Below are 26,405 nucleotides of genomic sequence, written 5' to 3' on the forward strand. Positions count from 1 at the left end.
ATAAGAAGCAGTTTTTTTCCTCCCAAAGTAGGATGAAAAATCAGCCCCGTCTTATGGAGCGAAGATGTAGGCAGGGAGGGGGGGGGGAGGCTGCGAACTTGGAAGCGCCATCCTGCCGGCTGGCTGGCTAGCTGCTGCCTGGCCCCCTCCCTCCCGGAGGAGGGTCTCCCTCCGCACCACCAGCGGCGCTCCCCCCGCCAGGCAGCCAGCCAAGCCCCGGGCCCGCCGGAACCGGCTCCTCGCTCTCCCCTCGCCGCCCGCCGCGTTTGCAGGAGGTGGGGAGGGTCGGGCGGACCGCCAAGGCCAGGAGGGACGCCGCTGCCCCCCCTTCCCTCTCTCTGCCCGCCGCTGCGCCTCCTTGACGCCGAGAGGAAATGCCGGCAAAGGTTTTTCTCAGCGGAGGCCGGCGAAGGTGATATTCAATGTCGGGGGGCGCACGGGCGGTTGCGCGCGCTCCCTATCTCCCTGCTAGCCCACTCGGAGTATTCAAAATAAGAAAAGCCTTTGCCGGCGAAGGTTTTTCTTATTTTGAATATTCCGAGTGGGCTAGCAGGGAGATAGGGAGCGCGTGCAACCGCCCGTGCGCCCCCGACATTGAATATCACCTTTGCCGCCGGCCCCGCCTCTCCTACAACCCCCTTGCTGAGAGCCCGGGACGAAAGTGCTCTCGGCAAAGGTGAGGCGGGCAGGGCGTGCGCGCGTCACCGCTGAGAAGAACGGAGAGAGAACGAGAGTGAGTGAGAGCAACAGACAGCAAGATAGAGAGAAAGTGAGAAAGAGAGAGTGAGAGAAAGGGGGGGGAGAGAAAGAGATAGCAAGAGAGAGAGAACAAGAGAAAGAAAGAGCGTGAGAAAGAAAACAAGAGAGAAAGAGTGAGAGAGAGAGAGAAAGCAAAAGAGACAGAAAGAAAACAAGAGAGAGAAAGTGAGAAGGAGAGAGAGAAAGAGGGGGAGAGAGAGGGGGGGGAGAGAGAGAAAGAGAGGGAGAGGGAGAAAGAGAGTGGGAGAGGGGGGAGAGATAGCAAGAGAGGGAGAGAGAGAAAGAGAGCGGGAAAGGGGGGAGAGGGGGGAGAGAAAGAGAGAGGGAGAGGGGGGAGAGATAGCAAGAGAGGGAGAGAGAGAAAGAGAGAGGGAAAGGGGGAGAGAGGGGGGGAGAGAAAGAGAGAGGGAGGGAGAGAGAGGAGATAAAGGAAGAGGAGAGAGAGAAAGGAAGAGAAAGAAAGAAAGAGGGATAGAAAGAGAGAGTGAGAGATGCTCAGTGAGCCTTTCTTTGAAGTTGCCTTTCTTTCTTTCTTTCTCTCTCTCTTTCTTTCTTTTTCTCTCTTGCTCTCTTTCTCTTTTATTCTTTCTTCTTTCTCTTGCTTTCTTTCTTTCTCTTGCTTTCTCTCCTTCCTTCCCTCCTTCCATTTCTTTCATTCCCCCTCTCTATTTTTATTTCTCTTTCATTTTCTTTCTTTCTCTCTTTCTTTCTTTCTTGCTCTTTTTCTTTCTCTCTTTCTTGCTTTCTTTCTTGCTCTTTTTCTTTCTCTCTTTTACCTTCCCTTCCTCTATTTCTTTTCTTTCTCCTTCCTACCTTCTTCCCTCCCTCCCTCCCTTCAGTCCTTCCTCTCTTACTCTCCCCTTTCATAAGTTTCCTTGCTTCCTTCCTCTGTTCCTGTCCCTTCCCCCTTTCTTTCTTTCTTTCTTTCTTTCCTTCCTTCCTTCCTTTCCTCCCTCCATTTCTTGCTTTCCTTTTCCTTCCTCCCTTCTTTCCTCCCTCACTCCCTTCTTTCACTCCTTCCTCTCTTCCTCTCCCCTTTTTGGCTCAAAATATTTTTTTTCTATTTTCCTCCTCTAAAATCTAGGTGCGTCTTATCAGCAGGTGCGTCTTATAGAGCGAAAAATGCGATATAGATATATATATATATATACATACATACATATACAGTATATATGTGTGTGTGTGTGTGTGTGTGTGTATATATATATATAAATAAATAAGGGGTATATATATATATATATATATATATATATATATATATATATATATATACATACATACATACATACATACATACATACAGTGATCCCCCGTTTATTGCGTCCCCAACCATTGCGAACAGGGTACTTCGCTATTTTTCAACCCGGAAGTCAAAATACCATCTACGCATGCGTGCCCGTGGGCACGCATGCGTAGATGGCAACCGGGAGATCAGCTGCTGGGCGGCTTCCCTGAGTCTTCCCCCTCTTGCTGGCGTCAGCGAGGAGTTTCCCCACCGCCCACGCAAACTCCTCGCTGCCGCCCGCCCTTCGCCCGCCCACGCCGTTCATTCTCGGCGCTTTCGAGCTGAGTCCGGGAGCGAATTCGCTCCCGGACTCAGCTCGAAAGCGCCGAGAACGAACGGCAAGGAACGGCTTGTCCACGCCGTTCATTCTCGGCGCTCCCCGGACCAGCGCTCCCCGGACCCCCAACCCGGGTTTGGGGGGCTGCTAGGAAGCCCTCCATGCCGGCGGCAAACAGCCGCGCCGCCCCCAATCTTCGGCTCCTCGCTAGTGCTGTGGGAGTAAAAACACCATCTGCATATGCGCAGATGGTGTTTTTACTTCCGCAGCGCTACTTCGCGAAAACCCGCTTGTTGCGGGGGGTCCTGGAACGGAACCCTCGCAACGAGCGGGGGATCACTGTATATATATATGTAGATTGTTCTGAGTTCGGGTTTTGCCCTGTGTAATATTTTGCATGTCTATGCGACGTTTCGGCGAAATAGATATATATATATATAGATATATAGATATATAGATAGATAGATAGATAGATAGATAGATAGATAGATAGATAGATAGATAGATAGATAGATAGATAGATAGATAGATAATGATTTGTAATGTTGCTATTCCAAAAAGAACCTATTTGTTCTCTAATTTATGGGCTTCAAAACTAAAAAACCTCCGACTAAAAAAATTGACCATTCACACACAAACACACACACACACACACACACACACACACACACGCGCGCGCGCGCGCATCCAAGTCAGTCCACTGCTTTCATGTGAAGCAGATTCCCCGAGCTTAGAGCGGGAAAGAGGAATTGTGAACTAAGGCCGGCTAATGACGAGTGAGGACACGAAGAGAAAAACGGGGAACGTTATTCGGCCTTCCAAAGTGTCCCGCGGGGCTCAAAGTAAGCGCGCTGGCCGGCGCCACCTACCGACACCCCGTCCTCCTTCAGCGTTTCAATAGCGCAGGCCAAACACAGCGGCGAAGGCAAAAACTCCAGCAGCCAGCGAGGGTCGTGCTGCGAGTGAAGCCGCTCGCACGCTAAAGGCTCTGAGGCGAAGCCGGCCATCTCGCCGCCTCGCGTGCTCTTCTTCCACACTGACGGGAGCAGCTGCAAAGACGACGGAGACAAATTTGGCGGGTTGCAAAGCCCACCCGAAGCGCTCGTGGCCAGAGTGGACCTTGCTTTCAGCACTAATTGTTTATTGCGGTGGCTGTTTCTCCACCTGACGCTCAGCCTGCTGTTTGCTTGGTTTTGTGTAGATTTCTTAATGATACCGTTTAATTATAATTATACCGTTTATTTACCAAAGGGAATAACAAGCCATATACAGTTTATGAGGCAGACAATAATACTTATTAGTTTAACAACAACAACAACAACAACAACAATAATAATAATAATAATAATAGTGTTTATTTATAATGCCCTTTTTACCAAAGGGCATAATAACAGGCCATATACAGTTTATGAGACAGACAATAATACTTATTAGTTTAACAAATATAGTAATAATAGTAGTAGTTGTTGTTGTTATTATTATTATTATTATTATTATTATTTTAAAAAACCGTTTACCTTTTACCAAAGGGTCATATACAGTTTATGAGACACAATAATACTTATTAGTTTAAGAAATATCCCCTCCCTCTCCCACATCCCACAATTCCCCACATGATCCCACAATATACAATTGATAAAGCCGTATAGAATTGATGAAGACAGAGACAACTGATAAAGACAGATAGACTGCTCTAAAAATTAAAACAGTTAACAACCATATACTTAGAGGTGAAGGGTCTTCCCCCTGTACCAAGTGATGCTATTATCTATCAATCCTTTAATCTATTAAAAAAAGGAGCATGCATAATGAAATTTGCTATCACATTGCAAAACCTTCTACAGACATAATAAAGAAACAAAATGAAAAAAAGAACATAAAAACATGCATTTGGGATATTTACATCCCCTTCTCATTCAGAAGTTCGATCAGAGATATGTACATTTTTACCATGTTTTTGTTAATGTATTCCTTTGCATATTTACATATTTACATACTTTTCTATAAAGTTGTACAGTATTATAATATCTATGGCTATCTTTCTATATAGTTTCTTTTCTTTTATCCTTTGTTTCCTTTAACCAGTTATAAAAGTTCTCCCATATTTTGTAATAGCCTGAATTCTCTTTCCCTTTTAGTTTTCTTGACAGCATATCCATCTCTGCACAATCCATCATCTTTTTGATTACCATCCCCTCTTCTGGATGATAAGGATGTTTTTGACCTAAGTGGGAAAATACTATTTTAATGGCTTAAGCCACTGGTAATTTCATTAATATTATAAAGATGTTGAATTGAATAGAAATTGACTAGAAAGATATAATAATATATGTTATGGAAATGTTTGTATGGTATATGCAGTAATACATGTATGAACATGGAGTTAACAAAAATAAAAATAAAATTTCTCAAAAAAAAAGGCTTATGCCATGTCTCCCTAATGAGGTAAGAACGAGATGGGTGTAATTTTAGTTGTGGTCTTCGGCCTACCACACTTTATGCTATTTTAAAATGTATTCTTTACTGTGGGAATTTAGGAGAGATAATTGCCAGAGGGATGTTTGCATGTAGCCATAACAAATTTCCTCTAGATTGTCAAGGTCACCCTTTGTCTTTGCCCTCCTGTACCTGCACAGAAGGAGATGGGAGTTTCAGCCAAATTGACAGATGAAGATTGATCAACATGATGGACTTGGGAGTGTTGGGACAAGGGTTTAAATTTTCAACTGGGTGGAGAAACCCCTGAGACTTCAGATTTAGGTTTCTCTCAGATATACCAACATGGCTTCTGCTAGTTTAATTGGAACTTTGAGGAATATTTTGCCTCTGACTCTGATTTAGTTTTGAATTCTATTTGGAACCCTGACAATGGAGACCATAGTAGGGGGGAAAATGGCATATATTTGTACTTTGGGTACAAAGATATAAAAGGGCTATAGCTAAAGGCTTCATTTTAGCTCAATATATAGGATTTCATTTAAGAGATATACTTTTAATGTTTTGATTTTTTAATATATGCATTAATTAAATTACAAAAGCTACATAATATACAATATTTTAAAGTATATTTACTCAGAAATCAAATGTATTTCACTTGTATCTCTAAATGCCTTGTGTAGTTATATACAGTATAGTTGACTATTATTTTTATCAAATATTCTTGTTTCAGCCAATAAGCACTGTAGAGGGGGGGGGAAAGTGTGCTATAAATTAAAATCTCATGCCAGGTTTCATAACTTTGGTAATTTCATGTGGAACTTCCATTTCCAGATGGCCTAATATACACTTAGGCAATACTACCATTTTATCCAGGACTCGCTGTATAATCCATGCACAAAACTATGTTGTCAAAGAATATCAGCTGGTAGATATGTAACATTATGGGACATATGATTTATTTAATTGCTTCAAATATTGAATGACTGTAGAGATTCTCAGTGATCCAGGTCATGGTTGTCCCAAAGGTGCTTTTTCAGGAGGCAACTGGATTGTCTTGGGGGGTTTTTTTGAAGACGTTTCGCTTCTCATCCAAGAAGCTTCTTCAACTCTGACTTCCCAACTATCCTGTCAGAGCTGAAGAAGCTTCTTGGGATGAGAAGAGAAATATCTTCAAAAGAAAAAACGAGGAGGTTCAATTGCCTCTTGAAAAAGCACTCACATTTAATGAGTTACCCTCAGTACACTGTACCTGTTTAATTTCTTCCAGTTGCAAAGAACTGAGAGGTTTAAAAAATGATAATGGTTATGAATAAGTCATGGATAATTTCTGAATGTGTTACATACAGAAAATTTTGATGAATTGATTTAGATCTAGACTCCATTCATCTAGCAATTTGGGGGCAATTTGATTTTTGAGGGGGGCAATTGGAATTTTGTCTAAACCAAGTTAATGGCCTTTCAGGCTTCCCTGGCATGAGTAGGATTTCACTTTTTGAATAGTAAGAATTATATGTTGGGGGGAGGATCAGGGTTTTAGAGATGCTTAGGTGGGTCATGGTCAAAAAAAGGTTGGGAACCACTGATCTAGAGTCTCCTTTTTTAAGTTCAACCTTCCCAGCAGGGAACAACTGCTAAGCGTGTCATTTTAACCTATTACAAAAACAACCACTGCACAACATATTTGTATTGCTGCTGAATCTAAATGTGTATTAATCAAATCACATATCGGTACCTGTCAATGTAATTAATAATTGTGGATAATAGACTTACGATAGTGATACGTAATTCTGTAATACACATACATAAACTTTTTTACTTTTTTAAAATATATGTTGGTCTTGTGTACTGTATATGTATACTGTACTTTGTATTTTTATGTTGTATGTTGATTTGTTTTAGAATAGAATAGAATAGAATTCTTTATTGGCCAAGTGTGATTGAACACACAAGGAATTTGTCTTGGTGCAGATGTTCTCAGTGGACATAAAAGAAAAAGATCAATCAATATTAATAAAAATCTTTATTATTTAAGTTTTTAAAAAATTAAACTCAATAAAGAAAAAATCTAGCTGTGGATAAATGACAAGTGCTAATGAGTGAACGTGGAAACAAGTTCAGTAAACGTGGAAATTAAGTTCAGTAAACGTCGCCGTCAGGGAATCTGAACACGACCCCTATTTTAAGTCGAAGCTCCTTCTCCACACAAATTTTATGTAATAATAACCAGTCAAAGATAGAGGTCGCACTCGCGGCAGCAGAAAAACCTTCGAGGTCAGCATCATCCTATTTCCCGCAGGAGGGCCGCTCTTTTTCAACGTCACTTCCGGAAGTGCCTCTTTCCTGGGTATTTGCGCATTTCACGTTTTTTCCCCCCCTCCGTGAAGCTTTCGGGCCGAGAGGATCCAGAGCAGAATTCTCCGGCAGAAGTTTTCCATCGAGCAGAAATGGTGAGTGGGCCGGTAGATCCAGCTGTGGCGGCAAGCGATGGCGGCGCCTGGTGGTCGGTGAAAGCGCCGAAGCGAATGAGCGCGTGGCGGTGAGCGCGAGCCCCGGAGACCACGCGGAGGACGCTTCTTATCCGGGCGCGCTCAGCCTCCCGTTTCCATATAGGCACCCGAGGAACCACGTGCTGAGCGAAAGGCCTCGCGTGCAGCACCCAGCGCCTTCCTCTGTTGCTTTTCCATTTCTGTGCTCATTGGAATAATTAATTTAATTTAATTAATTTGACTTCTATGCCGCCCGATCCCAATAATCCCACTCTTGTTTTTGCTATCATGCTGAGGTTGGGATATTAAATACCACACCACGAATATCAGTGTTTTTGCGATGGATTTCTTTTTTTTCCCGGGTCCTTGTGCTGTTGAAGATGAAATGCAGAATAGGTTTGGCTGCTTGGTTGTCCTAACAGCTTTCTCGGGAAATACCCAAGTATTTCTCTGAGACCTCGGCATAAAAGTCCAATCAATCAATCAATCAATATTCGTAGTAGGACTCCGAGAAATCGTTTTCCCTTCATGGTTATGAAAATATTGAAATTCAGCCCTTTTCATTCCACAACAACCGTTTTTGCTTTTGTCTATCTGAACAAAAAATAGTGAACGCTTAAACAACAGAATATAACTCCAAGTAAATCTGTGAAATCAATTTCATTTTGTTGTCAGCACATTTAACTTTGTACAGAACAAAATATTCAATGAGAATATTTCATTCAGATATAGGATGTGTTATTTGATTATTATTTTTGAGCAGTGCAGATCAAACTTGTACTCAAGACTAGAGCCTACAGTAGTACATTTTGGTAGCATGTATTCATGTTTATGAGATTTGTCTAATAATTGAAATAAAAAGGGCTTTAGGGAACTTGCAGAATTTAAATATAAACTTTGTTAATATATTAAAATGGCAATCCAATTAAGGCTGAATTTTGATTTTTGTTGAAAGTAACATACTGTATTAAACCTATTAAATAAGATACCTCTGGTACAATTAATACTTGGAGATCGGAAGCAGTTGGGTTTTCATCTGCTTTTGGAAAACCATGAGGATGGGGTGAGGGTTCTTCCCTTTCTCAAGAGGTGAGGAGCTGTAATGGAAACCGATTGCTGCTTGGCCCTCTCCTGGTTGAGGGTAGGTCCTCCCTAGTGATTCTGATAGAGATGATCCCTAAGGCCCAAAACTGAAGGACTTTTGTGGGTCCTAACTGTCAACTTGTATTGCATTTAAAAACATTTTGTAATAAAATGTAACATGACTGATCACTGACCAATATCATTCTGACAAGCTGAAGTTTGGGGAGATCTTCAAGGGCATCCCATGTTCAGTGAATGCTAGTCTAAATCTAGAGATGACAAGCCAGTGACTATTTTCAAGATATTTTACCTTTGTCTCCATCTACTCCTTGAATATGTTATAATGAAAAAAATTGAAAGTTTTTCAAGGTGACTTGGATGCTAATGAAAGGGAATTAGCAAATACAATGGTATTTGGTATGTGGTAATAGAAAGATAATTACTTCACCTAGCACCAATACAGTTATGTTCCTTGAACAGATAGCACTGTTGAGAAAGAAATGATGTTTTCTGTAACTCAATTTCCGATATTTTTCTACAGATTGAGGCAGAAGTAAATCCAAAAGCTTACCCTCTTGCTGACGCTCAGCTCACCAAGACACTACTGGATCTTGTACAGCAGTCTTGTAACTACAAACAGTTACGCAAAGGAGCCAATGAAGGTGAAATCTGATTGAACCTTTTAATCAAAATATTGTTATATTGATGTCAGGGTGGGTGGGTGAGTGTTGTCTTCTTTCAAATACTTTGCCCAAACTAATAAAAACATTTAAAATAATTTTCCCTAGGGCAAGAGAAACTTAATTCAGGATTCAATATGTTTGAAGATAGTCATAAGAATTCAGCAAGCTGCAAGAATTTAACAGCTAAGCCAAATAAAAGTTGGTAATTGATTAGATCAGAGCTGTCAAACAGGTGGCCCGTGGACCTGATGTGTCATGGGCAGGCTACCCTAACTTTGCAAGGGCAAATCAATCTCATGATATGTCTGTCACATGATATTATCAAATTTAATGCCCATGGATTAGATAATTAATGTATTGCACTTAGTGGAAGGGAAATACCAGAAGAGGGAAAGCTCTACCAGATATTACCAGAGGCAGGTTGAGAAGATGGTTACAGGAAATCAGTCTAACCCTGAACTAAATATATCCTTAAACATATTGATTCTCCTCCTTAGTAGCCTATTACTTGTATTTCCACAAATGTGCTTAGCAGAAATAAGTGGAATAAGACAGACACACTGAAAAGAGAGCCGAGGTGGCGCAGTGGGTAGAGTGCTGTACTGCAGGCCACTAAAGCTGACTGTAGATCTGTAGGTCAGCGGTTCAAACCTCATCACCAGCTCAAAGTTGACAGCCTTCCATCCTTCTGAGGTGGACAAAATGAGGACCCGGATTGTGGGGGCAATATGCTGGCTCTTTTAAAAAGCGCTATTGCTAACATGTTGTAAGCTGCCCTGCGTCTAAGGAGATGGGCGGCATATAAAATCAATCAATCAATCAAATAAATAATGAATAAATAAAACTCGAGGACAGAAAGAGTTTTTACAATAATATCCGTGTTTGCTTTCATTGTTAAGACGTTCCCACTTGGGAAATATTTGGAATGCTGCACAATATACCGATTTGCATTATATCCTTTCTAAGATTGGTTAATTTAACTTGCCATGTATTTAGGTGAGAACTTGTACTCCTACACTGAAGCCTTCAGAAAGAGATGCAGCCAGATATCCAATTCATTGATTTGCAAGTGGTAAAAGCTATGTCTTCAGCGTTATAACCACTTTAGTGTCTACCAGACAAATCCCACAATGTGAAAATATATTTGAATAAGGTGAACACAAATCATGAAGCAAGAAAGTTCAACGAAGAACATAGACTACTAATTGCATGTAGCAAGGTGCTCTTTATCCTCCAGCAAAAGAAGCTAGCTTTTGAATTTAATGAGTGCCTGATAGTAATTACTGTATATTGATTTCTTTTTTCACAGCCACTAAAACTTTGAATAGAGGAATTGCAGAATTCATTGTGATGGCTGCAGATGCTGAACCTCTTGAAATTATCCTTCATCTCCCACTACTTTGTGAAGACAAGAACGTGCCCTATGTGTTTGTGCGTTCCAAACAAGCCTTAGGGCGGGCATGTGGTGTTTCTCGGCCCGTTATTGCCTGTTCCATTACTATCAAAGAAGGCTCACAACTCAGGCCTCAAATTATTTCTGTCCAACAATCTATTGAAAGACTATTGGTCTAACACTGACAAGTAACTGCAAAAACCAAGACTATGAATATTTTATTCATCAGCTATTGTTTTACAATGTAAGTCATGCTTTTATAAAATGGATGGCTGTGTAAATGATTAATAAATGTTTATTAGGTTTTTAAATCTAGTAGATTACTTCAATCATGGGTTGTTGTTAAGCCTATAATTGGAGATTGCTTGTTCTTTTAAGTCAAGACAAATTCATACCCTCATAATATTCAGGATAATAATTTGCAGTTATCAGGCAGTAATGGCGCTAAACATAACCCTAATTCCAAATTGCTGAAGTTGGTGAGCAGCTTTCTGATTTTAAGGAACAGTAACTTTGCCGCATGGTCAAATGTTTTCAACTTGCTCTTTTATGGATTTTGAGGGTGGGAATTGGAAGATTTACCAGCGAACCTGTCTGAAATTTTATCCTAAAAACACTCTAATGTTCAGGAAATGGGCGGAGCTTGCTGTCAGAATTCAGCAAGTTTACCAGTTTATTTCAGTGGCATGACCTCAGGATGCTTGAGGGCCAAATGGGGACTGCACATTATTCACCTTGACACTGTATTAGAGGGGCGGCATATAAATCCAATTAAATCAATAAATAAATTAGATTGCATATCCCTGCTTTAAATCTGATGCAAACATTCTTCAATGAGATTTAAACTAGTTACTTGATAATAACTAACATCATTTGAAGATGAGTTTATGTATACGTTAAGTGTTTAATACAATAATACAAAACATATTCTATTCAATAATCTGTTGAAGGTTATTTGGCTTATGGAGCTACCTTAGAGAGAAGTCGAAGTTTCCTCCCCAATCTAATGTCATTTGACAGGACAGAAATGTAAGAATTTTTTTTTCATTTGCTTTTTGTTGCTGTAGCCAGAGGCTTTTTCCCCAGAAATAAATTATAAAAAATAGGTACCATGCCCAGTGTCTTCTATGAAAGTGAGGTGATTCTGCACTGATTCTGGTGGACATAGTGTTCCAAATTTTACCTAGACAATGCTGCTTTCTAGAAAGATGTGTCGGGATGCTGCTGGCCTCTAGCTTATCATTACAACTGCACAAGAATGAGATAACAGCAAACTGTTGGTACTATTTTATTAGCAAAACCTTTAAACAGTTATTTTCCAGATTAAAAAATACTTATTTCGTATGATATAAAGTTTTCAGATGCATAAATGGGATTATACAAAATAAGACAATTCATGACCAGATGACTCATCATATCAGAAATATTTCTCTACATAAAGAAACAATAACCATGGGCAACAAAAAATTAGTGAGACCAGAGTGACTTTTCTGGCAGGTTCACTAAACAAGTTTCTTTGTGGGAAGCTGACAGGGAGCATTGAAAAAAAACAACCCTCTTTCCCTCCCCAAATTTGTAAGCTTGCCTGCCAGCTTTCTTAATATCTTTGGAAAACTATAATCTGTCTGCAACAGTGCAGCAACATTGAAAAATCTATACAGGGTGCGTTCCAAAAGTAATGCAATTTTTTTTTAAAAAAGTAATTTATTGAACAGGTTTGCACAAACACTTAAAATTCTTCAAAGTACTGTCCTTGGGCCTCTACACGTTTTTTCCAGCGACTGCCATGACCGGTACGCGCCCTGGGAGGTGTCTTCAGGGACCTCTCGCAAGGTCTTCGTCACGGCTGATTGGATCTCTTCTATGGACGAAAAACGTGCCTTGTCACAATGCGCTATGAGTCCGCGAGTTCCTGGCCAAACACCAGGTGCCAATGCTGCCCCACACCCCCTATAGTCCTGACGTCGCCCCAGCAGACTTCTTTTTGTTCCCAGCCCTGAAAGGAACCCGTTTTTCGTCCATAGAAGAGATCCAATCAGCCATGACGAAGACCTTGCAAGAGGTCCCCAAAGACGCCTTCCAGGGCGCGTACCGGTCATGGCAGAGTCGCTGGAAAAAAATGTGTAGAGGCCCAAGGACAGTACTTTGAAGAATTTTAAGTGTTTGTGCAAATCTGTTCAATAAATTACTTTTTTTAAAAAAATTGCATTACTTTTGGAATGCACCCTGTAACTTTCATTCTTAGAAAAATCATAGATGCCAGATTTGGGTATACTGTATTATGTAAGTTAACCCATTTGAGTTATGCTGATTCCAAAGTTCCTTTTGATACAGCATTTTGCCCAAAGGAAGATTACAAACATACATAGAAGTTTTAGCAGTATGGGGGTTGCACATGTCAAATATGTTCAACTATGCAAGAATGCCTGTCATACTCAATATGTTGACTGGGTATTGTTAATAAAATATATTTTCTGCATTTTATTTTTATTACTGATTTATAAGGCGTGTGTCGCAAATTTGTTCCAGGAGCTACAGATGGAATGTATAGGAATACGTTTCCCATAATTTAACCCATTGTAATAATCGAGGTAATGGATTGAAAAAGTATGCAGAGATCCAAAGTCAAAAGTTAGCTAGTGAGCTTTCATTATGGACGATAGATTTGAGTCGGAGCTTTCCAATATTTTAATCTCCAGCTAGGTTCAGCCATATGTTCAATATTGCTGCCAAGCAAACTTAGCCGATTACATAGATTATCAAATCCTGGCCTGTGCCACCATACTTAGGCTATCAGGCTTTGCCCCATATACATTGGAAGTAAACTTAGTAAAACTTAAGCCACTTGAACTAGAATAGCCATAGAATAATATAGTTTAGTTTAAAAAAATACTCCAACTTTTCTGTACACGGATAGCACTGTTTCAATCAGTTCAGTGAACAACTTGCTGTCAACTGGATGAGCTAAAGAACAGTAAGGTTCCTCTCTTCCCCAAAAAAACCTACTTTCCCACTTTACAATGCAAGTTATCCAGCTGTCAATTAGCTGTTCCATCAAATAGAAGGAAAATGGCAGGTAAGAATATTCTAATTCACAAGAGAGAACACCAGCCTAGTATTGAATGCAGCCTTTGTATCATTGTGGACCCCCTTTGGGTCAGTGTCTATCACAAAATAGTAGGCAAATTAACTGTATCTTTAATGGCTAACTTGTTTCTATCATGGACTGGGAAGAAGTAACATGGTTGAAAAAAGAAGACTGCCAGTGCACTTTTGCTATATGTTTGAGGCATGTGCACAAACCAAATTCATACAGTACTATTCTTCCAACATGAAGCTACTTTCCTAAATAATACTACAGTAGTTTGTGCATTATGTTATATGTGAAATGAAAAAGCTGAGTCAGCCAAACCAACCTTATTTATTAGAGACAGATGAAAGTTGTATAATCAGCTCTAGAACCAGAAGTGGAAAGGGGATGGGGCTTTTTTTATTAATTTTCATAAAAATATAAACCTGATTCCCACTCCCTTTTATCAAATGTCTATGAAAACATTTATCTTGTCAAAATCTCAACATTTAGGGGCTTTTCAACATTAAAGTGTTTGAAGCGGTTGGGAGTATAAACTCAGTGCTTATTGAAATGCGCAGTTATCACATCTAAAAGTTCTTGCTTCTTTCCACCACCTGTCAGCTTATAAATCCTGCATATATCCTTTAGAATTGGCACAGTAAGTTTACCCAAAGTGCCTCTATTGACATGATTCCTCACTTCCTCTTCGGTGAGATCCATTCTTGCTTTCTTTTCTGGTTGTTCAGTACTACTACCTGCTGGAGAAAAAAAATTGGGTGTAGTTATTTGTCACTCATTTGCTATAAGTGAAATGTTTCATGCATATAGCCATCTTGGCACAAAATCCTACAAAGCTTCACATTCTGATCTCTTTAAAAGATTTTGAGTCTCTTCCTGATCAAGCTCCGCTGTTGGTGATTTCATAAAAATGTCTAGGTAGCTTTCTTAGCAATATTGAGATGGTTTGCCATTACCTGACTCCAGGATACAGACAGTATCAATTTATAACAATTCGTTCAGAAGCATTTTTAAGTTATGTGTTGAGCGAAGGGACATACGATCAATCCCCAAAGATGTAGTCATTTAGCTATATGTTTGAGGCATGTGTACAAACCAAATTCATACAGTACTATTATTCCAATAAGAAGCTATTTTCCTAAATAATACTACAGTAGTTTGTGCATTATGTTATATGTGAAATGAAAAAGCTGAGTCAGCCAAACTAACCTTATTTATTAGAGACAGATGAAAGTTGTATAATCAAATCTAGAACCAGAAGTAGACAGGAGATGGGGCTTTTTCTATTAATTTTCATAAAAATATAAACCTGATTCCCACACCCTTTTATCAAATATCTATGAAAACATTTATCTTGTCAAAATCTCAACATTTAGGGGCTTTTCAACATTAAAGTGTTTGAAGCAGTTGGGAGTATAAACTCCCACAGGATCACAATCTGGGCATTTGACAACCCATTTGTTTATGACTGGTTCCCAAGACTGCATTAATATGTCATTGCCATCTGCAAACTTCCTCAGAAAATCAAGAACCTTGGATCAAGAACCTACTTATATTCTGAGAAAAGGATATACTTAGATCCCACATTGCAATGTTGGCAAAGTTTAAAAGGGCATATGCATTTAAGGACATAATTGTCTTCTCTCTGTATCCTTTCATCTCACCTTGTTTTCGTTTTGCAGTTTTCCCATCAGGATCATAGCCTGGCGGATAAACAAGTTGTTTAAATTCTTCTGCAAGGCTACCCATTCGGCCATCCATTAGCTCAACCTTGGGCACTAAAAAGGAAGGAAGACAACCTTAGAATTGGTATTTTAAAATACAGAAATAATGGGATATTTAATGTGCACAATATATTTTTGAGCTTTAAAGAAGCAGGGGCCATGAACAAACCCATAAAATCTGACTGGATAGGAACAGCTACCAAATATTGTTAATTACTGAAATATTCTGCTTTGTAAAATGACGTACCAAAAACAAAGTAACTGCTTAAAAGAATTAGAATAACTAATTAAGTATAACTCAATAGGGGTTATTTTTTTCCTCAGCCTTCATTAACTAATAGAAATGACAAGAAAATATAGATACGAGGCAGGAAACAGAAGATAAGAATATTTAGATAATTTAAACATATCAACTGATGAAAGAAAACTGCTATAAAGCTCTCACTATGTCTCAAAACTCGTAATACAGATTGGAAATTGTAATCTAGGCTTTTAAAAAAAAACTCACTGAAAAATGAATTTTATTTTTATATTTTATATTTTCGTTTTAAAAACAATCCTTACATTCGGGGTTGACTAGTAAATATTTAAGCACTACAAATAATGTACAACTCTTATCAAATAATTTCACTACTTCTGTAAAAAATATAGTTCTATAACAATTGCTTGCCGTATTCTTAAGTTTATGAGGTATCAAAGACCATATGAAAGGCAAATTATATTATACTAAATTACTCTTGCCTGTCAAATCCTCAGCTTTTTCAGGCTCCATCAAATCCAGTGCCAGTGCTTCCAAATTCATATAATGTTGTTGTAGTACTGGATTTTCAAAGCTCTCACTTCTGTCAAAATCCAGCAAAAAGTGCCAAGAATGTTATCATAATATAAAAATGAAAATTCAAACAGGTTCTACAAGCATAATATCTTTTTATGGGAGATTATCCAGTTTTGAATAACTTTACTCAGTGTATTCAGCAAACCGAGTCTGCGGAAAGGGGCGGCATTCAAATCCAATCAATCAATAAATCAATAAATAAATAAATAAATCTGGAAAACAGGGAAATTGGAATTATCAGGGAAATTGGCAGTTCAGGAAATATCAGGGAATTTGTGAAAAAAATGGAATAAATGGGGGGGGGGGGAAACAAACTGTAGTTAAATGTTTAAAAGTCAGGAAAAATTCATGTTAAAAAAAACAGACCACGCTGCCTGACAGACTCAAGCAAAAATGAGTAAGTATGGCAACAACTTGCTTCCTCAACTACCGATATTTCTCCATGGCTTAGCCATTGGATATGATGTCATCTGATTGCACCTTAACTAGATCACAAATTAAAGGGAAATACAGTGGTACCTCATCATACGAACGCCTCTTCTTCCGAACTATTTTCACCTTACGAACCCAAGCAGCTGCTGCTGGGATGAAGGGGTTTCTTTTTTTCCCCTTTTTTGAAGAAAAAGGGAGGGGCTGCTTGGAGTAGGAAAATTTTGCCGAGAACAAGGTGCTTGCAAAGGAATTGAAAGGGTGTCTTTTTAAGAAAGAAAAGGGAGGAGGGAGGGGCTGCTTGGAGTAGGAAAATTTTGCAGATAACAACGTGCTTGCAAAGGAATTGAAAGGGTGTCTTTTTAAGAAAGAAAAGGGAGGAGGGAGGGGCTGCTTGGAGTAGGAAAATTTTGCTGAGAACAAGGTGCTTGCAAAGGAACTGAAAGGGTGTCTTTTTAAGAAAGAAAAGAGAGGGGCGCCCCCCCTTGCCTTTCTTCCTTCCCACTCACCCTTTAGCCTAGCCTTGCTTCTTCCACCCGCCCCCTTTAGCTGCTCCTCCCTGCCCTCTGTTCGCCTCCCTTCTAAAGTTTGGGATTTTCATGAAGGATTTGCACGCATTATTTGCTTTTACATTGATTCCTATGGGAAACATTGTTTCATCTTACGAACTTTTCACCTTACGAACCTCCTCCTGGAACCAATTAAGTTCCTATGATGAGGTACCACTGTATCAGGGAATTTCAAAATGCTTTCTCCCTGGACACCCTGTTACTATATAGATCTCAAAAAAGAGAAAGGGCAGAATGTTGGTGCTCTGTAAGAGAAATCTTTGGATTTTCCTTTCATTATGAAGCAGCGCACATCAGTTAACATTGCCAAAAGTAATGTTTTATAATAATAATAATAATTATTATTATTATTATTATTATTTATTAGATTTGTATGCCGCCCCTCTCCGAAGACTCGGGCGGCTCACAACAACGATAAAAACAATATTATAATGGCACAAATCTAATATTAAAAAACTAAAAACCCTATCATAATTAAAAACCAAACAGCACATACATACCAAACATAAATTATAATTAATGAAACCCCGAAGGTTACTTTAAATATTTTAAAAATCGTACAATTACTATACTACATGCACTTGAAATCTATAACAAGACACATCTTTAATGAAGATAATAAACTGTCTAGGTTGGACTTTTTGTCAAAATTGATGCAGTTCCTACTTATAGATATTTTGAGTTCATATTTTCCCTCCATAGAATGAATACTTAAGTATTATAGTGTAAGCTTAAATTTGTCCCTTCTCTAAGTGGGACATTGTAATAGCAAAAACTATCTGTTATATATATACATCTTATATATATTGGATATCAAATTAAAATTTAATTCATTAAAAAGTTATCTTTTGGGAAGTTAGTCTCAGCCAAATTAAGTCCTGCATTCTGCATCCTGCATTGAGTGAGCAATCACAGATGAAGATAGGATGAGATAAAGGAAATTGACTGGTTCAAAGTCACTCCATGAACAGTACAGTTAACTTGTACCACAATACACAAGCAAAATAAGGCATTGAAAAAGATATTAAAGTTTGAAGGTTTCCCTAGTTACTATTTGCTATGTATATCTTAATTTTTATCTCTATATTCACCTGTACTTGAATCGAAGCTTCTGTATTATTTCCTTCATTTTGTTCACTTGTTGTTGATTAGCTGGTATCTTCTCAGTAAAGTCAATATTTCGTTTGTCATCAGCATAAGGTAGAAAAATGAGATGAAAACCTAAGCAAAAGGAAAGAAAAACAGACAATAGAAAGCCAAGTCATTTGAAAGCACAATTTAACCGTTATTCTGTCAACATAATCTTCAAATATGCAGTATTTTGATAAATAATCTGCTAAATAAAGTTGGCATTATTACAAACTTTGCCTGAATGCTTCAATTATTTTAAACTCCTTTAAATATTAAATTATTAAAATATCATTCATCAACTGAAATTGCCAATAAGAGTGATTGCCTTTAAAGAGATAATAAAATGTACAAATGTCATTAAAAAGGCCGAGGAGAAATAATTTATTCATGTTTACATTAATTTTATTATATATAATTCAGAAGGGGACATATACGATGTGAGCCACCCTGAGGCCTCAAAGAGGGGTGGCATATAAACCCAATAAATATTATTATTATTATTATTATTATAACAATAGAAATCTAATAAATAAGTAAATAAATAAATAAATAAATATGTAAACACCCTCTATAATTGAAGCAATAAGCTCAGAAATGGATAGAAAAAATATATCTCACAGGCAATCAATTTTCTTGTTAATGAAATTTGCAATTTATTATAATCAGACATGGCTTAAGTAGGTCCACATTCAATTAATGTAATAACACAGGTTTCATTTTTAAGAAATAAAAAACCATGTAGTTGTAGACAGCATTTGAACAACTCTGATATTACACGCACACACATGCATTTGTATAGATGCCTATACAGACACACACACACACACACACACTATTACACATTTTAATATTTTTATTAAATTATTTATAATAATAGAGCAGAATAGAATTCTTTATTGGCCAAGTGTGATTGAACACACAAGGAATTTGTCTTGGTGCATATACTCTCAGTGTACATAAAAAGGCAAGATACATTCGTGAAGAATCATAAGGTACAACACTTAATGATAGTCATAGGGTATAAATAAACCACATTCATTGGTTATGATTAGAAATAATGCCAAATATGGAATTTGAAGGTCCTAATCCTTCCGGAGTTTTTACAAATCTTTATCAGTTAATACAAAAACAAGGGAATAAAATTCAGGAGGAGAAATACCTGCATATAAATTGTTTTACCACACTATGTTATTATTGGATATATCAGATATCTTTTTTATAGTATTATTAAAGAATAAATTTCTTTCAAGTTATACTTGTTTGATGCTGCATAAGCAAAATATAGTATTTTGATGCTGTTTTGAAAAAAAAATCAAATAGAGCAACACTTCTAAGCCAACCACAAAACTAAAATATAACATTTAAATTACCTGCAGGAACTATCTGTACATTTTGCTCATCCAGTTCTTCTTCTTGTGGGACCAGAGCTATAAACCTAGGAGGATTGTTTTGACGTGGTATGTATCTACATATGGCCAACACTCGTTTCTCCAAACACTTCGTTAGCAAGGCATTAAACAGAGTAGTACTTCCTGTAAACAAAAGGCCATTTTGAGTTAAATTATTATTTCCCCCTATAATATCATTAGGAGTTATATAATACAAATAAAGCATATAGAACTACAAAATAAAAAGATACATTAAATAACAAATGAAAGATATAGAAAATAAAAAAATAAAAATAGATGTCAAAAAAATAAAAGAAACTTTCCCCTTTATTATTTATTATTTATTTATTACTTAGATTTGTATGCCGCCCCTCTCCGAAGACTCAGCAAGTACAACCAATATCAAGAATGTCACTTAAAATAAAATCTATTTTTATTCCACATCTTCCCTCACTCTCTATAAACTTACCTCTAAAACCTCACCCCTCCCTATTTAAACAGATCCATGTGAAACTTTCCAAAACCAAAAAATAATCATCCTCTTGCTATATATTCCAAAGAATACAAATATTTAATTTTATAATTAAATTGTATTGTTTAAAAAGATCAAACGACACCCACTGATTTCAAATAAAACTTGCTAGTCCAAAGGTTTTTAATTTTTAAAGTAAACCATATAATTACATAAAATCCAAACTGATAAAGAGATGAACTAGTTGAATTTAGAATCCATATAGGTGAGATTAGCAGCTATGAGCTGGATGGAATCTCATGACTCCCAACTGATTGCAAACTGAACACAAAACACAGTTCCTACTGTCTGCTCTCAAAAAAGAAAAAAAAAAGTTTTATGGAGCACATGTGGATAATCTGATTATCTCTCTTTAACTCTGGAGAGATGTGTTGTCTAATTTTTACAATTGAGTGTCACAACATGTTCCTCTCTTTTAGAACATCAATTTGCCAACAGACTCATTGATTTTGGGTTAAATTGTTTTAATGCTTTGGAACTCTTCAAAATAATCAAGAAGTTATAGCACATTTCTCCCCAAAAGAAATGTGAAGGTTATTTTTGTTTTTTATTTGATCTGGGACCTTTTTAAAATGTGGATGTCAACCCACTTTTCCCACATTTCCTTTTACATCACCAATATTAAACCAGACTTCTGATGAATTGTATCAGAATCTGGATGGTGGGAGTGCAGTTCTTTTCATTCTGTTAGATCTCTCTGTTGCATTTAATATTATCAATTGTGTTACCCTTCTGGTCTAGGTGGGACAATGCACTGAAGTATTACCATATCTGGGGAGGAGAGGGTTGGACTGCCTTAGGAGTAACGTTTTTCCATCATGGCATCAATCCAATACTAGTACAGCGATCCCTCGATTTTCGTGGGTTCAAACTTCGCAAAATGGCTATACCACGGTTTTTCAAAAAAATATTAATTAAAAAATACTCCACGTTTTTTTTCCTATACCATGGTTTTCCCCACCCGATGACATCATACATCATCACCAAGAGTCACTTCTCTCTCTCTTTCTCGTTCTTTCCTGTCATTCTCTGCTTCAATCATTTTCTCATTTTTTTTCTCCTTTTTTCTATCGTTTCTCTCTCTCTCTCTACCTTCTACTCTCCCCCCTCTTGCTCTCTCTCTCGCTCTCTCTCACTCTCTCTCTCACTCTCTGTGAGAATGCCTGCCCTGCCTCTCCTGCAGCCCCCTCGCTGATAGCTGGGACGAAAGCACTCTCAGCTAAGGGACTGTGAGAGGGGCGGGGTGGGCATTCTCAAAGCGCTCAGAGCAGCTAGCGGCCGAATGAGGAGGATGAGAAGCCATAGCCGCCAACGCTGCTGCAGGTGGACCTGTGTCCCAAGAAAGCCGGTGAGAGGGGCGGATCGGGCGGGCGGGGGGTAGTGGCAAGGGGGCCGGAGGCGCTGGGGGGGGCGGGGGCAGCCAACATTCAAAACACTCTTTGCCGGCCTCCGCACTTTCATTGCTCCCCGCCCCCAACTTCAAGCCCGGCTCCTTGCGCGGCCTTGGAAAAGGCTGCATGGGGGTCGTTTTTGGCTGTCCATAGCCAAAAATAGTGTTTTTACTTCCGCATCTCTACTTCGCGGAAATTCGACTTTCGCGTGCAGTCTGGGAACGCAACCCCCGCGAAAATCGAGGGATCACTGTATTACGGAACAAGTTACACTCCAGCATTTAGATTATCGTTTTATTTTTCAGATACTATTGAGATACTATTGCTAAACCAGATATTTGTATTGCTCATTGCTTAATCGTCACTGTTATTTGACTGGTTTTGCTTGTGCATACTGTTAACATGGGAGTTTTTTCAGTTTTTATTACATTGTATGTTAATCTTACAAGATGACTTGGGTTAAATAAGTTAGCAAAATGTAGGGATGGAAAAAAATTTAAAAAATTGTTTTACTAATGATATTTATTCTGGATTCATTTCTGAAACCTAGAAATTCATCCTTTCTTATTATGCCAATAAAATTTATCTCATTCAGGAATTCCATTGCTGTTGGTATTTGCTGCTAGTTATGTTCTGGAACTGAGTAATCCTAAATGGTAGAGTATAACTTTCAGTTATAATTACCATTCATTAAGAACTCATCAGGATAGATGAACTGTGCAGGTCTAATATAGTGATACAGCTTCAGCATTGCCAAAGGTTTAAACCCAATCAGATACAAGCCCGGCAAATCAAATCTTTTTATTTCTTCTGTCTCTTCTTTCTCTAGTACAATCTGACGATTCCCATAAATCTAAGAAAGGAAATCAGGAAAAAGCAGCAAAAATTATCATAGCTCTAAATAAAAAAGGCTATAACAAGACAGCACTACAAAAATCAAATTCCATACTGACAGCATAGGACATAAAGAAAAGACCAGCAAATATTTCCCGAGTTTATACTCTACTCCTGAAGGTTACAAATTCATCTAAATCACCCATTTCTCCCCAGCTTTAAGCACAGAGTGGGATTGGGGCTCATTTTCAAGAAAATAAATACATTTATTGTTATTAGATTTTTCTATGTTCCTTGAATTCCTTTACATCCTATCTTTTTTCCAATAAATTCTAACAGGGGAATATAACCAGTTACATAACAATTTAAAAATACTTTCAATTTATCTTCATTTGTAGGAGAAGAAATGATGTCTGATAAATAAAATAAACAAATAAACCAAACTGAGTGTGGGTACTCTCAGACAGTCAAATTTTCTATCTGGGATTGCATCACCAAAAAAAAAGGCTTTTAGAGCACACAGTGGTACAAGCCCAACAAGTGTTACAAGAGGTGCAACTACTCTGAAGCAGTGAAGAAAGGTGCAATGTTCATGTTCTTACATAGTCCAAAGAATATTTCTAAATTACTTCTGAAGCATTGCAGAGTGGATACTACAACAAAGAGTATATTAAAGAATCCCTACTTTGTCTCAGCCCTTAGTACCACACATACAAGAATGGTTTTATTTAACATATATAGAACCAAAATGGTCTCAAGCCCCTTTAACAGGTTAGTTAGTTGTTGGATTTAGGGGTAATGGTTTCATTAGCAGTCTTCTTTTTCCTCTTGATGTATTTTATGTTTTACTTGTAAGTTGCACAGAATTGTCTAGAGTTGAACAGCCTCAATATTGAAATAATGATGAACAATAAATCCTATTTACTCAATTTTCAACTAAGACATACTCAAACAAAAATAAATACTGTTATGAAAGTGATGCATAAAAACAATCCCAATTAAACCACAGTTAAACTAAATAATAATAATAATAACAATAATAATAACAACAACAATAACAACAACAATAATTTATTAGATTTGTATGCCACCCCTCTCCAAGGACTCGGAGCGGCTCACAATACACAGTATACAAATCCAATGTTTAAAAAACAATTTAAAAACCCTTATTATAAAAATAATCACACAACCCTAACAAACCATACATAAAATCATAGCAGTTTCAAGTTTTCAAGTTTAATCAGATTTGTATGCCGCCCCTCTCCGCAGACTCGGGGCGGCTCACAGCAATAGCAATACAATGTACGACAAATCCAATATTTAAATTACTTTAAAAAACACCACAAATTAAAACCAATCATACACACTAGCGTACCATGCATAAATTTTATAAGCCTAGGGGGAAGGAACATGTCAATTCCCCCATGCCTGACGACAGAGGTGGGTTTTAAGGAGCTTGCGAAAGGCTAGGAGGGTGGGGGCAACTCTGATATCTGGGGGGAGTTGGTTCCAAAGGGTCGGGGCCGCCACAGAGAAGGCTCTTCCCCTGGGTCCCGCCAAACGACATTGTTTAGTTGACGGGACCCGGAGAAGGCCAACTCTGTGGGACCTAACTGGTCGCTGGGATTCGTGCGGCAGAAGGCGGTCCCGGAGATATTCTGGTCCAGTGCCATGAAGGGCTTTATAGGTCATAACCAACACTTTGAATTGTGACCGGAAACTGATCGGCAACCAATGCAGACTGCGGAGTGTTGGTGTGACATGGGCAAATTTAGGAAAGCCCATGATAGCTCTCGCAGCTGCATTCTGCACGATCTGAAGTTTCCGAACACTTTTCAAAGGTAGCCCCATGTAGAGAGCATTATAGTAGTCGAGCCTTGAGGTGATGAGGGCATGAGTGACTGTGAGCAGTGACTCCCGGTCCAAATAGGGCCGCAACTGGTGCACCAGGCGAACCTGGGCAAACGCCCCCCTCGCCACAGCTGAAAGATGTTTCTCTAATGTGAGCTGTGGATCAAGGAGGACGGCCAAGTTGCGAACCCTCTCTGAGGGGGTTAGTGACTCCCCCCCCAGGGTGATGGATGGACAGATGGAGTTGTCCTTGGGAGGCAAAACCCACAGCCACTCCGTCTTATCCGGGTTGAGCTTGAGTCTGTTGACACCCATCCAGACCCCAACAGCCTCCAGGCACCGGCACATCACTTCCACTGCTTCGCTGACTGGACAAGGGGTGGAGATGTAAAGCTGGGTATCATCTGCATACTGATGATACCTCACCCCATGCCCTTGGATGATCTCACCCAGCGGTTTCATGTAGATATTAAATAGTAGGGGGGAGAGGACCGACCCCTGAGGCACCCCACAAGGGAGTAACCTAGAGGTCGACCTCTGACCCCCCACTAACACCGACTGCGACCGACCAGAGAGGTAGGAGGAGAACCACTGAAGGACAGTGCCTCCCACTCCCAACCCCTCCAGCCGGCGCAGAAGGATACCATGGTCGATGGTATCGAAAGCCACTGAGAGGTCAAGAAGCACCAGGACAGAGGATAAACCCCTGTCCCGGGCCCGCCAGAGATCATCCATCAGCGCGACCAAAGCAGTTTCCGTGCTGTAACCGGGCCTGAATCCTGACTGCTGAGGACCTAGATAATCGGCTTCTTCCAAGGACCGCTGGAGCTGGAGTGCCACCACCTTCTCAACAACCTTCCCCATGAAGGGAAGGTTGGAGACTGGTCGATAGTTATTGAGAATGGCTGGGTCCAGGGAAGGCTTCTTGAGGAGGGGGCGCACAAGTGCCTCCTTGTAGGGATCCGGGAAGGACCCCCTCCCCAAAGAAGCGTTGATAATTTCCTGGACCCAGCTCCGTGTCACCTCCCTGCTGGCCGAAACCAGCCAGGAGGGACACGGATCCAGTAAACAGGTGGCGGAACTCACAGCTCCAATGGCCTTGTCCACTTCATCAGGTGTCACCAGATCAAACTCTTCCCAGACAGGTGGACAAGTGCCCCAGTCACCTCAACTGACTCGTTGTCAGTCGACTCTGTATTCCAATTAGAGTCGAGGTCCGCTCGGATCCGAGCGATTTTATCAGCGAAAAACGTGTTAAAGTCCTCGGCACTACTCTGCAAGGGTTCCCCAACTCCCCCCTGATTAAGAAGGGAGCGGGTCACCCTAAACAGAGCGGCCGGGCAGGATTCTGCTGATGCAATCAAGGTGGAATGATACGCGCATCTTGCCGCCTTGAGCACCACTTTGTAAGTCTTAATATGTGCTCTTACAAGTGTTCGATCGGATTCGGACTTACTCTTCCTCCATCGCTTCTCTAGACGTCTCTTCTGGCGTTTCAACTCCCGGAGCTCCTCGTTGAACCATGGAGCTCTACGGGGTCTAGTGCCGCGGAGAGGTCGCAACGGCGCAATTCGGTTAAGAGCCTCCGCTGCAGCCTTGTTCCAGGCCTCAGCCAGAGACTCTGCCGAACTGTGTACGAGTGTATCTGGAATAACCCCAAGCGCCTTCTGAAAGCCCTCTGGATCCATCAGGCGTCTGGGGCGGAACAGCTTAATCGGTTCCGCCACCCTGCGGGGAAGGATTGGAGCCAGGAAGTCAAGCCGCAGTAGAAAATGGTCCGACCATGACAAAGGCAACACTTCTAAGCCCCTTAGTCTCAGACCATTACTCAGTTGCTCAGAGATGAATACCATGTCGGGTGCATGCCCCCCCTCGTGAGTCGGACCCTGTACTACTTGGGTCAGGTCCATGGCTGTCATGGTGGCCATGAACTCCTGTGCCAGTCCAGAGGTTTCACCGAGCGACGGCAGGTTAAAGTCCCCCAAGACAATAAGTTTGGGGAACCCCACCGCCAACCCGGCTACCTCCTCGAGTAGCACAGGCAGGGCTTGTGACACGCAGCTGGGAGGCAGGTACGTGAGAAACAAGCCCACCTGGACCCCTAAGTCCAACTTCACCAGGAGGGACTCGCAGCCCGCAATCTCTGGAGCAACGAGTCTACGCAAGCCAAGGCTCTCCCTGGCTATAACAGCCACTCCTCCCCCCCTTCCCTGGGGTCGAGGCTG

General features: G+C 39.8%; 3 protein-coding genes across 8 annotated transcripts in view; 1 reads left to right on the top strand and 2 right to left on the bottom strand.

The window, feature by feature from the left end:
- MEI1 (meiotic double-stranded break formation protein 1) overlaps positions 1-3,328 on the bottom strand; it is a 58,212-nt gene extending 54,884 nt beyond the window's left edge. The window contains 1 exon segment of the mRNA XM_070756023.1: positions 3,191-3,328. Coding sequence (XP_070612124.1) covers positions 3,191-3,328 — 138 coding nt within the window.
- Positions 3,329-7,097: 3,769 nt separating this feature from the next.
- On the top strand, positions 7,098-12,884 carry SNU13 (small nuclear ribonucleoprotein 13). The gene is made up of 3 exons (XM_070756033.1): positions 7,098-7,207; positions 8,871-8,991; positions 10,322-12,884. Exons 1-3 carry the CDS (start codon positions 7,205-7,207, stop codon positions 10,582-10,584), a joined length of 387 nt encoding a protein of 128 aa, XP_070612134.1. The 5' UTR covers positions 7,098-7,204; the 3' UTR covers positions 10,585-12,884.
- A 923-nt stretch (positions 12,885-13,807) lies between these two features.
- XRCC6 (X-ray repair cross complementing 6) overlaps positions 13,808-26,405 on the bottom strand; it is a 43,527-nt gene continuing 30,929 nt past the window's right edge. For 3 of the 6 annotated variants that reach the window (XM_070756026.1, XM_070756027.1, XM_070756025.1), the window contains exons 8-13: positions 22,180-22,348; positions 19,555-19,716; positions 18,145-18,274; positions 15,962-16,062; positions 15,161-15,274; positions 13,808-14,236 (exon numbers count right to left, since the gene is read on the bottom strand). In XM_070756026.1, the coding sequence (XP_070612127.1) occupies positions 14,034-14,236; positions 15,161-15,274; positions 15,962-16,062; positions 18,145-18,274; positions 19,555-19,716; positions 22,180-22,348 (879 nt within the window). In that variant the 3' untranslated portion in view covers positions 13,808-14,033. The remainder of the gene's footprint in view (positions 14,237-15,160; positions 15,275-15,961; positions 16,063-18,144; positions 18,275-19,554; positions 19,717-22,179; positions 22,349-26,405) is intronic. The other 3 variants (XM_070756030.1, XM_070756031.1, XM_070756028.1) reach the window with 1 other exon arrangement.

Source organism: Erythrolamprus reginae, chromosome 6 (assembly GCF_031021105.1).
Source record: "Erythrolamprus reginae isolate rEryReg1 chromosome 6, rEryReg1.hap1, whole genome shotgun sequence".
NCBI classification, from domain to species: Eukaryota; Metazoa; Chordata; class Lepidosauria; order Squamata; family Dipsadidae; genus Erythrolamprus; species Erythrolamprus reginae.

Excerpts from the sequence above, each read along its gene's own strand:
- SNU13 (XM_070756033.1), top strand. Across the intron at positions 8,992-10,321 it reads ACGCAAAGGAGCCAATGAAG|CCACTAAAACTTTGAATAGA; the intron begins GTGAAATCTGAT and ends CTTTTTTCACAG.